The sequence below is a fragment of the Cibotium barometz genome, chromosome 9, assembly GCF_041138505.1.
Source record: "Cibotium barometz isolate CiBa-2024 chromosome 9, ASM4113850v1, whole genome shotgun sequence".
NCBI classification, from domain to species: domain Eukaryota; kingdom Viridiplantae; phylum Streptophyta; class Polypodiopsida; order Cyatheales; family Cibotiaceae; genus Cibotium; species Cibotium barometz.
Window position 1 is genome coordinate 48,361,130 of NC_141054.1, and position 12,345 is coordinate 48,373,474.

Sequence of the window (12,345 nt, forward strand, 5' to 3'; positions counted from 1 at the left end):
GGATTAGGGTTCGTTGCTTTGTCTTGCTTTTCAGGGCTGTTTTGCAGATTTCCCTCACGGAGAGATCTCCGGATTTGACAGTGGTACCAGAGCCTCTCCGGGAGGAAGATGCGAGCGGGACACCTTCGGGTGAGTTCTTTCTATGCTTCCTGCAGCGTACATGTGTAGGTTTATTGCAAGATAAAGAAAGAGAGAGAGAGAGAGAGAGAGAAAGCTGGCGGGTGTGCACCATAGATGCACGTGGTTTCTATGCCGTGGTTGCTGTAAAAAAAATTAAAAAAAACGCCATGTTTGCCCGTGATGGCTGCGTGTAGAGCTCCTCGGGATTCGTGTGACATGAACTGTCCTCGATTTGCTGCTGCGTTGCTTTTGCTGTTAGAAGTCATCTCCTGTCTATATTTATACACCAGGGCCTCTGTTGTGGGTGTGCCCGCCCTGTATAAGGTGTTTTATCATTTTTCCTCACTCCCCGTATTTTATCCCTATTTTTCCCATTTTTTCCAGTGGTGTGGAGGGATGCCAGAGGTTGGCAGGAGCACCTAGGGCTGGCCGACTATCCCATCTGCAGTCTTGTGGCTGGCCGACTGCCCAGACATCAGTCGTGGACTTCTGTATTGCTGGCCGACTGGATGTATGCAGTCGTGGACTTCTTTTTGCTGGCCGACTGCTCATGCAGTCGTGGAGGGACACCAGTGCTGGCCGACTGCTCACATGGGGCATATAAATAGGCCCCATGCCCCCACCACTTGCTCATTCTGCGGGATCTTGTGAATAGAGAAGAGTTTACACACCTATCTCTCTGTGTTTCTTGTGCTGTCTATTTTCTGCATTCTACTTGCTCTTGTCTACCCAAGTTTGGTTATCATTTCCGCTGCATATTCTGACATGGTATCAGAGCCCTAGGCTCGTGATAGATCTTGGGAGTTTTTCTAAGCAAGAGGGGGATTGTTAGGTTGCTGATTGGTGGACTGTTTTGGACTGTTTGGGAAGAGAAGGTGCAAGAGAAAGGCGGGCTAAAGGTGTTGGACAGCCACTTGAAGGTTTTACAGATTTTTTTTTCCCCACCCACCCACCCTTTCAGTTTACTCCCCGCAGATATGGCTGAGAAGCACGTGAAGATTCCGACTCTCCCCACGTTCCCAGTGGATCGTCAGTTGGACGGGTCCAATTACGGCATCTGGAAGGTCATGATGGAGTCTGTGCTGGAGTCATATGATGACCTTGCTGATTTCATCATCATCGGGGTTCCACGGCTGGAAGCAGAGGAAGGGGAGTTACTATCGACGAGGAAGGACCGAGAGGCACATGCACACATGTGGGATCGTGTCAACGCCAAGGTCCGGTCATTTATTTTCCTCAACTAAACACCACAAGTGATCAATCATGTAAAGCACCTAACGCTGGCGAGAGGCATATGGGAGCACTTGGCTTCTTTGTATAACAGGGTATCACCCATGAAACGGATCTCCTTGGAAGTGCAGATGCGGGTTATGAACCCTGCAAAGTCCTCGACGATGCGGGAACACATGGCCGGAATAACAACAAGGGCAAGGGGAAGGCTTCACCGGAGAAGTCTTCTGAGAAGAAGCCTGATACAGAACGAGAGAAGCTGAAGGCCAAAAGATCTTGTAATGATTGTGGCGAGAAAGGCCACTATTGGAGGAAGTGCCCTAAGCGGACAAGGAAGAGTGCTGATTCATCAGCCTCAGCTGCAAAGACTCCGGCATTTGTGCACTTAGAGATGGACTCCGATGCTTCATCATCTTAGAGCGAGGAGGTAGTTGGCTTCACCGCGAAGGATACCCGGGAATGGATTCTTGACAGTGGTGCTTCCAGGCACATGACTCCATCCCGTGACTTCTTTCTGGATCTGAAACGGCAGTCAAGTCGCATCTTTATTGGCGACAACTCCACTATTCCGATACATAGTGAGGGCCGGATGGAGATTATTCCCGACGGCAAGGGGGGCAAGCATGCTTCCCGTGTTCTTTATGTCCCTGCTCTGGGTTTTCATCTTCTGTCAGTGCATGAAGTATGCAAGACTGGCTTTCGGGTGGAATTTGAGGAGCATTCAGTTGCTCTACAGGACCGAGAGACTGGCCAGGTTGTTTGGGAAGGCGGTGTGGAGAATGGCATCTACAAGCTCTCTGCACTCTCCTCATTGACAGGTTCTCAGATCGGCGATTTGTGGCACTTTCGTTTTGGCCACTTAAATGTGGATGCATTGAGGCGAGCTTTCCGAGACCAGATGGTGGTTGGCTTGCCAGATGTTGGTAGTAGGCAAGGGCACTGCAGTTCTTGCATACGTGGTAAGCAGCACAGGGAATCCTTTCCGAAGCAAGCTTCCAGGCGGGCTTCGAAACCATTGGAGTTGATTCACACTGATTTGTGTGGACCTCAGCAGACACCATCTTTGGGAGGATCTCTCTACTTTATGCTGCTTGTTGATGATTGTACCAGATTCACGTGGGTCTACTTTCTTTCCCAGAAGGACCAAGCTTTTGCTCGGTTCAAGGATTGGCACGTGATGGTGGAGAAAGAGTCTGGATTTCAGGTCAAGACTCTCAGGGCTGATAAAGGAGGTGAATTCTCCTCGACTCTATTTCTCAAATTTTGTGCAGATCATGGCATCAAAAGGGAACTCGCCAATACAGGCTCGCCTTCGAAGAAAGGAGTTGTTGAACGCAAGAACAGGACTGTGGTGGAGATGGCGAGGACCATGCTGGAGCATCGTGATCTTCCTCGTCCACTTTGGGGAGAGGCTGTGGCAACGGCTGTCCACACCCTCAACCGATCTCTGACGACTTCAGTACCCCATATGACTCCATTTGAGGCATACTTTGGCAGGAAACCTGATGTCTCGCACTTCCGTGTCTTTGGGAGTGACGCATATGTACATATTCCGAAGAAGCAGAGGGGGAAGCTTGACTCCAAGTCCTGCAAGCTTGTATTTGTGGGGTATAATTCTCTGTCCAAGGGATACAGGTTGTATGATCCAGACAGGAACGAGATTGTTGTCAGCCGGGATGTGGTCTTTGACGATATTCCAGTTGATCAACCTCAGTCAGTACAGGAGGTTGAGCCCGCAGCTGGAGTAGAGCCCCCGCGAACACAGGAGGCCTCCACGATCTGTTCGAGTACCTAGGTGGTTGTTAGACACCCTTCCGGAGTCAGGTGTCACGGAGCTACCCTCCGAGTGGACCACAGAGGACGGCCCTCGAAGATCACATAGAGTCCGAGATAAAAGCAATACAGCGGAGTTTCTTCAGGTGAACTATGCTTTGATGTCTCGTATTATGTGGGACAAAGAGCCCACTTCCGTAAAGGAAGCCCTTTCACAGGATACTTGGAGGAAAGCCATGCAAGTGAAACTTGATGCCATCGAGAAGAACAACACTTGGGAGTTGGTACCAAGGCCGTCGAAGCGGTCGGTCATTGGTGTCAAATGGGTCTTTAAGACCAAATATGCGTCTGATGGGTTGGTGGACAAACACAAAGCCAGACTTGTGGCTAAAGGTTATGCTCAGCGGCCAAGCATCGACTACGAGGATACCTTTGTACCGACAGCACGGATGTCCACGATTCGGACCGTTCTTGCCCTTGCTTCTTCTTAGAGGTGGCCCGTGTATCAAATGGATGTAAAATCTGCGTTCCTTAATGGTGACCTGCAGGAGGAGGTGTATGTTGAGCAGCCTCCAGGCTTTATTGTTCCAGGATCTGAAGGGATGGTTTACAGGTTACGTAAGGCCTTGTATGGTCTTAAACAGGCTCCCAGGGCTTGGAATCAGAAGATTGATTCCTTCTTTATTCGGACTGGATTTCAAAGATCAGTTGCACATTCGAACCTGTATCTCTTTCGGAAACGCGGCATGGTCACGCTTATCATCCTTTATGTGGATGATCTCATTCTCACTGGCGGTCATGTGGAGCACATTAGAGTAACGAAGGCTGCCTTGTCACAGGAGTTTGAGATGACCGACTTAGGCTTACTCCACTTCTTTTTGGGATTGGAGATCTGGCAGACCCAGAGGGGGTTTTTCGTCTCTCAACAGCGGTATGTTCATGAGTTGCTTGAGGCCTTTGGGATGGAGAACTGCAAGCCTATTACTTCGCCGATGGACCCGAACACAAAGTTAACCATTACTGATCCTTGTGAGCCAGTTGATGCCTCACAGTACCAGAAGTTGGTTGGTTCATTGATCTGGTTGCTGAACACCAGATTGGACTTGAGCTTCTCCGTGGGACTGTTGAGATGCAGACGCCATTGAAGACTCATTGGGACGCAGGATTGCGGATCTTGCGGTATCTGTAGAGTACGAAGGATCTGGGACTCTTTTACACAGGAGGGGATGGAGTCAGGCTCCTAGGCTGGAGAGACTCAGATTGGGGAGGAGATCCAGACACGAGGAGATCTACTTCAGGATACAGTTTTACCCTCGGCTCAGGAGCAGTTTCTTGGAGCAACAAGAGGCAGCCAACTATTGCCCTTTCTTCGACAGAGGCAGAGTAACGGGCTGCTTGTGGTGCTGCTTGTGGTTGTATGGCTGCGGAGGCTGCTAGGCGAGATTGGGTTTCCACAGAAGGAGCCCACAGTCATCCAGTGCGATAACCAGTGTTGTATAGCTATTGCTCGGAACCCGGTCTTCCATGCCCGGACCAAGCACATAGAGATACAGTATCACTTTGTATGTGAGAAGATCTTGGCTGGTGACATCTTGCTACTTTATTGTTCGACGGAGGACAATGCTGCGGACCTCTTCACGAAGTCTCTACCTCAGGCTACGCTCAGGCGGCACTCCAGCTCCCTTGGGTTGGTTTCAAGGCCAGGAGCTGAGAGGGGGTGTTGGAAGTCATCTCCTGTCTATATTTATACACCAGGGCCTCTGTTGTGGGTGTGCCCGCCCTGTATAAGGTGTTTTATCATTTTTCCTCACTCCCCGTATTTTTTCCCTATTTTTTCCATTTTTTCCAGTGGTGTGGAGGGATGCCAGAGGTTGGCAGGAGCACCTAGTGGCTGGCCGACTGTCCCATCTGCAGTCTTGTGGCTGGCCGACTGTCCCATCTGCAGTCTTGTGGCTGGCCGACTGCCCAGACATCAGTCGTGGACTTTTGTATTGCTGGCCGACTACTCATGCAGTCGTGGACTTCTTTTTTGCTGGCCGACTACTCATGCAGTCGTGGAGGGCCACCAGTGCTGGCCGATTGCTCACATGGGGCATATAAATAGGCCCCATGCCCCCACCACTTCCTCATTCAGTCTTCTGCGGGATCTTGTGTATAGAGAGGAGTTTACACACCTATCTCTCTGTGTTTCTTGTGCTGTCTATTTTCTGCATTCTACTTGCTCTCGTCTACCCAAGTTTGGTTATCATTTCCGCTGCATATTCTGACATTTGCTCGCGTGACTGTGGGCGGGTTGGTGGCATGGTGGCCAGCCTAGTTGTGGGGCCAGCCAACCTTGTGTGACCAGCAGCCAGCCCACGGCTGTGTGGCTGGGCTGCAAGGCGGCCAAAGGCCAGCCCACAAGGCGGCCATGTTTAGGCCTGTGGTGGGCGGCCAGCCCAAGGCACACAGGGCAGCCAGGTGGGACGGCCAGCGAGCAATAGGCCAGGCAGCCAAGCAGCGCAAGCAGGCCGAGGTGATGGGCGCAGCGAGATCTGGAGGGGATTCCCTTCTCTCTATTGCGCAGGTAGGCAGTCAGGAAAGCAGGCGAGTTGCTTTCTCACGCACCAGTTTTTTTTTTTTTTAAGCAAGGGTTTTTTTAAAAACTCACCTGGCCATTAAGAAGGAGGATTTTTTTTTTTTTAAGCAAGGGGGTTTTTTCTTGATCAGTCCAGCAACGAGTGGGTTCCCATGAACCCTTTCTTCTCTTGAATTTTTTCTTTCCCTTGTCTTGCAGAAGTTTGAACTGTTCTTCACAGATTTGGGGGTTAAGTTTTGACTTTCATCTCAAGGTGAAACAAGACAAGCTCGTGTACAGGAGACTAGTGTTGTGTTCCACTTAGTTTAGGCTTCAATAGTAGGTTCTGGGTTTTCCCAATTTTGTGGTTTTTTACAGACCAGATTTATAAAGGACATCAAGATGAAAGCATGGTGGTCAAATGGAAAATACTTTTGGTTTCGAGATAACTTTTTAGGACAGTGGTTGCTTACTTCTGGTACCGGTAGCATCGCTCCGGATTAGGCTTTTGTGACTAGGAATTGACGCTCATGTGATGTTACTTGAGCAGGTCGATCTCTTTGTCAGATTGTCCTTGAGACTATTGGTTTCGACCAATATAGGGTGTTTCTCTGGTGTTGCGAGTGTGACAACTTCTCCTTGAGTTCTTTTTCTTGAGCTCAAGAGTGAGCTCTTTTGAGGAAGGGGAGTATGTCATGTGCACGCTAGGGGCAGGCAGATTGGCGAGCTAAAGTATGATATGTTGTGGGCGGACATGTGCTTTTTGGTCTGCTATTGATAGCGTGTGCTTTTTGGGCGTTCCTTCCCTATTTATTGGGAGGAGGGGTACCAGTTGGGCACACACCGACGAATGGAGCACAGTAGTGCAAAGCGCGTGGAGCAGGAGCACCATCGTGCAAGAGGCCAACGACCTTGGGGGACAACCCCAAGTGGTAGAGGACACCGGACGAGGACGATGGCATGGCACTCACGAGAGCATGACGCTCTAGCTCGTGGCTTGGTGGGGACAGCCAAGTCTTGTGGGCTTGCCCACGGCTGTCATGGTTGGGTGGCAAGTATGCCTCCACCTAGATATGTTTCTTCCGCATTGCCTTCTAGGGTTAGGGTTCGTTGCTTTGTCTTGCTTTTCAAGGTTGTTTTGCAGATTTCCCTCACGGAGAGAACTCGGGATTTGACATGCAGGATGCAAAACCAAGTGTGAATGTTATACCCAATGTACAGGGTAATATTGCAGATGAGCCAAAGAGCAGAATTTTATGCAAGGCTTGGGGCAAGTTAAAGGATCAAACAGCTTTATTCATTTTTTATAATGCTTCTATAGATAACTTTATATCCATTCAAATCGCTACTGTTCTTATAGATTGAAGCACAAGGAATTGGGCATGGACTTTCATACAGATGCCACCTTTGAGGGCAAGGAAGTCAAAGTCACTCCGATCATCGGAAAGCTTCACATACATATTCAAGGATATCTGGATCATGAAGACTTCCTGGTAGCACTGCTTACGGGATGTGATGTGATACTTAGGATGCCATGGCATTATCGTTTGGATCCCAAGATTTTGCACAAAGAAAAGAAAGTAAACTTTACTCATACCTAATCGATCCTTTGGCTTCTCCTACTTGGGGTCAACACTGGGGATTCACTTGGATTGGTCGTGGGCAAACTACTCGCTATTTAGGTTTCCAAGTTGGCCCTTGACATATCGGCAGCCCAGCAGTTTGTTCCAGTGTTCTCTATCAAGAGAAAGTTGGCTTTTTGGAGTTCAGCTAGACTTTCTTTGGCTGGCAAGGCCTTGGTAGTTAATCAGGTTCTCCTGGCCATGGCTTGGTATGTCGCTTCTTGTTGGTGCCTTTCACGCTTTCCCATCTCTCGATTTCGACAATTAATCCGAAATTATTTGTGGGCTGGCTCAAATGGCACTTCGGATACGAGAGCTAGAGTGGCTTGGGATACAATCATTCTATCGACACATGATGGGGGTTTGAGCATCATAGACCCTGAGACAGAGCAAGGCTTTACTAACAAAATTCATGGTTTGAGGCCTCACTCCAAGAGACCACACCTGGAAGATCTTACTTCGGGATGGTGTGTGTCATTGTCACCCTCGCCTTGGTGGAGATTGGAAGCCTTCTATCATATGGATTTTCATTGCTGTCAGCTATCAGCCGCCTCGTTCGGCACCCAGAGCCCACTCTTACAGAGGCAATTGAGCCACAACCTACCTTATGGAATCCCTACATTAGAGACGCTTTTGGGCACATGATCGGTGAGCAATCTTACATCACTTGGGCTCGCTGGGATGCAGGTCCTGCTCACTCTGTGCGGACTTGGAGATCTGCATTCGGTGACATCCAACCCTGATCTTGCCCAGCACGTTGGAGGAGGTCTCACTTCCGTGCATGCTCACCGGACCAAGATTGAAGAGGCTATCCATTTACAGTGGCTGTCTAGAGATCATCACTTTGAGGGGGATTCCAAGCCTTGTTGGCAGGCCCACTTCTCACCGACAGGAATTCCTCTCATGGTTACTCGAGGAGTTGCTGGTTATGGCACCTCTTACTTCTGGGTGGGTGACAGAGGCCAGTTACATAGGATTGATCCTCCTTCAATCCCAGAGATTGATACTCTTAGATGGCAACGGATTAGGCTGGTTGCATCTCACGGCAAGGGGCGGTTTATTGACCCTGTGCTGATTGATTCCAGTTTATGTGAGTACAAACTGTGGATGTGGGAGAACCGACCTTTGGCAGACTTAGATTGGGATCCACATGAGTGGTTTTGGCTTTCATTACGGCAAGGCCAAGAGCCGGTTCCCTTCTTTCAGTAAACTACCAAGATTGGGCATCACGCATTGCTCAGACAGTCCACACACCCCCCTTCTAGAGCCCCTCATTGCTATGCAGAGGGGATTTCTCCTACTCTCTTGGAGACATTTTGGAGGCAGCTTTGGGATTCGTGGAGACCACACAGGACGACATACTTTATGTGGATGCTCGCACATGCTGGTCTACCGGTGGGCAGTGGCTAGTGCAAATGGGCATTCCTGGCACATGCTCAATTTGCTCAAATGGGATCCTGGAGACTCCTCATCATTGTCTTTGGTCCTGTCACTCCTCTCAGATGGTGTGGCCAGGTGTTTCTCGCCAACAAATTTCTCTGGACCTCCGTTACATTACTTGGGGTGCATTTTGCTGATTGCAACCAAATTTGGTAGGCCGACATCTTGGATACGAGGCTGCTCCGGGATTCCACATCAAGCATGGGATCTCTGCTCGCATGCGTTTTTCTGATATCCCTCGTCATGTTCTGCATTCTCAGGAATCATCGAATCCCTCAGAAACCTTTAGTATCATAGGCGCTATTACTGGCTGGTGCATTTGGAGGGCCAGATGTTGCCACACTCTTGGAGGAGAATCTTCTTCCACTCATCAGATTTTGGCAGATATTTCACACGCTTTGTAGTGAATGGGACTATTTCTCCTCTCGGTCTGCCGAGAGGCAGAGAGAACATTTCGTGGAGACTTGGAGTCATCACCAGATTTTCTTCCACTTGCAGGGCGGTACCCCACGGTGGAAGTACATTCCTCCACAATGGTTTATGTCCCACATCTCTTATCTCCCTCCCTAAGATTTTGTATAGATTTTGTTTTGGCATAAATTTTGCCTTTGAGTGCAGTTGGTTGCACTTGTATCTTTTGGCGCTTTAGCGCGTGTTTGTATAATCAGCCCTGTTTTACTCAAAAAAAAGAATATATGCTTTATGGATTTGAAGCATTATTCAATGGATGCTGGCAACTATGCTATTGTTGATACTAATGGATGGCCTCCCAATCTTCACATGTGTTTCCTCACAACTCCACATGGGATATCTTCTAGAAAACAACAAGGCCATGCTTTTCCATTCTCCCCCCTAGCCCAATGTGTGACAAGTGGCACTACTAAACCACCTCTTATTTAATACCTCAATTATAGCCTTGGGTCTAATCCCTATGAAATTATTCATTTAATTGGGTCTAAAAACCATTCCTTGGCCACATGCACACATTAGCGAGCCCTCTAGGTTGCCTGGCTTCATAAACGCCTTGAGCATCCTGTCACTATAGGATATGTAACACTCCTTTAGAGCAAATGACACACATTGCAACCTTCCATATGAAATCAAGTATACAAAATTGCACTCATTGCAAATGTTCTGTGTCAATACTTCATTGAGCGAAGATCCCAGAATTGCACAGATGATTCGCAGACAGTTGCAGCACTCCCAACATCATGTGGATCCCAGGCACCACTCGCCATGTGATGAAGCATTCCAGGAGACATTTTCCTATTGACCTGGAATATGAGAAAGACAACCATTAGCACTGCTCTGCAACTCATCCACCACTCAAAGATGTAAAAATGTACTACTTGAAATAGACCGCCTGACACCTGCAATAAAAACACGTGCATGCACACAGTTTGATCCGATTGCACCCCCTCAGGTTTCTTCCTATATCAATCTCTTTTCTGAAACCATCCAAATAAAAGTGAAAATTGAAGATTCACACACCTGCACTGACCTCCCTGCTGCATCAATATCCCACACATATAGTGTCTCCTCATCAATGCTCAATAACTGATTATGTTTCTCACCTCCTTGCCACCATAGCGTACTGCCATTGGAATATCCAAGTGAAATTTACTCAGCATTCCAAAATTATAAAATTCCTGCTCCTCTCAAATCTAAGGAAAAGAAGCTAAGGCATGCGATTCTCCATGATTTTACAAACCAAAAACCAAAAAATATCCATATTTCTCATACAGTCATACCTAAAAAGTATATTTTCATCTTATTGAGTTGTTTTTTTTTTTGACAGGTGAGAGATGTCACAACAGGAGCTCCTTAATTCATGAGATATTTGACAATAGTCCCAACTGCCCTATTTATAGGGGACTCGGGGCTGGGGGCCGGTCGACCAGCTCCCACGACCTGAAAATCCTTTTTTTTCCACAATCATGTTCACACATGGCTACCCACTACAGTGGTGGCGAGCCCACACTTAGGTGCCCAGAATCAGCTGTCCAGGCCACCCAAAACACAGCCCAAAGCCCTGTAAAACAAATCATACTTGCAGAGACACACGTATGTGACCTTATGTTTATTATGGGAAGTTTTTATGTAGGCCTGTGCTTGTTTGTGCTGGAGTTGTGGAGGGATTCAGAAGGTCTAAAGAACATTTCTTGGAAGAGGCAGAGATCCCCTAAGTAAACTGCTGACATTGTGGCCTTTTTAAAAAAAAGCTCTACTTGGGAAGATGCTGCAAGAAAACCGAGGGGCAATGAAGAGCAAGAGTGAGTGATTAGAACAACAGCAACAGTGGAGCAATGAAGGTGACAGCGCCCATGCAGACCACTTGGGAGATGCGCAAACCAGAAAAGTTTCACATAATGCAACCATGGTGTCCAGGAATCCCATTTTGCCTCACGCCCATTCTGGAAGAACAGAACTTTGACCAGTGTATGCAGGACATGTCAACCCTTTATGTAAACACTACGACTTAGAAAGATCAAACCTTATTACTAACCTTTCTGACCCCAGGCTGATTAACCGACTAATACCAAGGGCCAACATTTGTCAGAGCCATGATGGACAAGACATCTATATTCCCACCGAACTATCACCTCCTGTGTAAGTTTGATCAGTCCACCAAGCTAGCATTTACAACTACACAGTTCCTCCTGTATTTATAGGGTAACCCCAAAATACGTCTATCACCCAACCACATGTGGAAATATTCAGGAGCCATCCCTCCCCCCACCCCCAAAACAGGTTTAAAAAAACTGTTTCATCTAGCTCAAAGAGAGGCACTAACAATTCTTAAAAAACCCAAGAGTACAGGATACTGTTTATACCATTTAATCTTCTTCGTGTGACCATCCAAGTCTGCCACCTTTTCCAACTGACTTGAGCTCTCTGAATGTTCGGCCATTCTCCATAGAGTTGCTCCATACTCTCCACCTGTAAAACGATTCACTTGGCAAACACACTTATTCAAACGAGAACAATCACTGCCAGGCTAGCTGCAACTTGGCCAGCAATTTCTGATTGATTTTTGCAGGTCAACCACAATACCCGATGCATGCACAGTCGAGAAGATTAAAGGATCAAATGGGCAGCTTGCTAGGTCCCAGATCTCGTGTTGATGAGGATAAAGGCCTTCACATGTCACATCCCCATTGTTTGCTGAGTATTTAATTAAGTGAACCTGTGTCAATATTAGAACTCGCATAAATGCCAATCTTATTTATTCATGACAAACCAAATAGTTGCTCTCATATTCACGCTTCTGAAAATTTAAGCTAAGCTTCCAGAGTCTTATCCAATCAGAAGCCCCCATCTATCTCCAAGGCAATAGCAAAGTGGTAATGTGGTTAGAGCCCACCACTCAATGGGGCAGTTGTGGGCTTGAGTCAAAACCCATAGAGAACACCCACCCCTTACAACAGGGGGTTCACATGCTCATGTCTGTACCCTGGAGGTGAGTACATTGGATGTCATCATCTACTCTCCATCCAAGGCGTTCATGTAACAACAACCACGTGCAATCTGGCTCCTCCAAGCTTCAACATCTCAAACGCAGAGACCTCGGTTGCTTATTGCAATCAAAGATTATTTGGCTCT

General features: G+C 47.8%; 1 protein-coding gene across 6 annotated transcripts in view; it reads right to left on the minus strand.

The window, feature by feature from the left end:
• Positions 1 to 12,345, minus strand: part of LOC147635649 (WD repeat-containing protein DWA2-like) — a 122,155-nt gene that overhangs the window by 82,302 nt on the left and 27,508 nt on the right. For all 6 annotated transcript variants that reach the window (XR_015266691.1, XR_015266690.1, XR_015266689.1 and 3 more), the window contains exons 3-6: positions 11,797 to 11,929; positions 11,577 to 11,682; positions 10,234 to 10,336; positions 9,889 to 10,016 (exon numbers count right to left, since the gene is read on the minus strand). Coding sequence is in view for 2 of the 6 variants with exons in the window: in XM_086803029.1 (XP_086659155.1) it covers positions 9,889 to 10,016; positions 10,234 to 10,336; positions 11,577 to 11,682; positions 11,797 to 11,929 (470 nt within the window). In the remaining 4 variants the exon portion in view is untranslated. The remainder of the gene's footprint in view (positions 1 to 9,888; positions 10,017 to 10,233; positions 10,337 to 11,576; positions 11,683 to 11,796; positions 11,930 to 12,345) is intronic.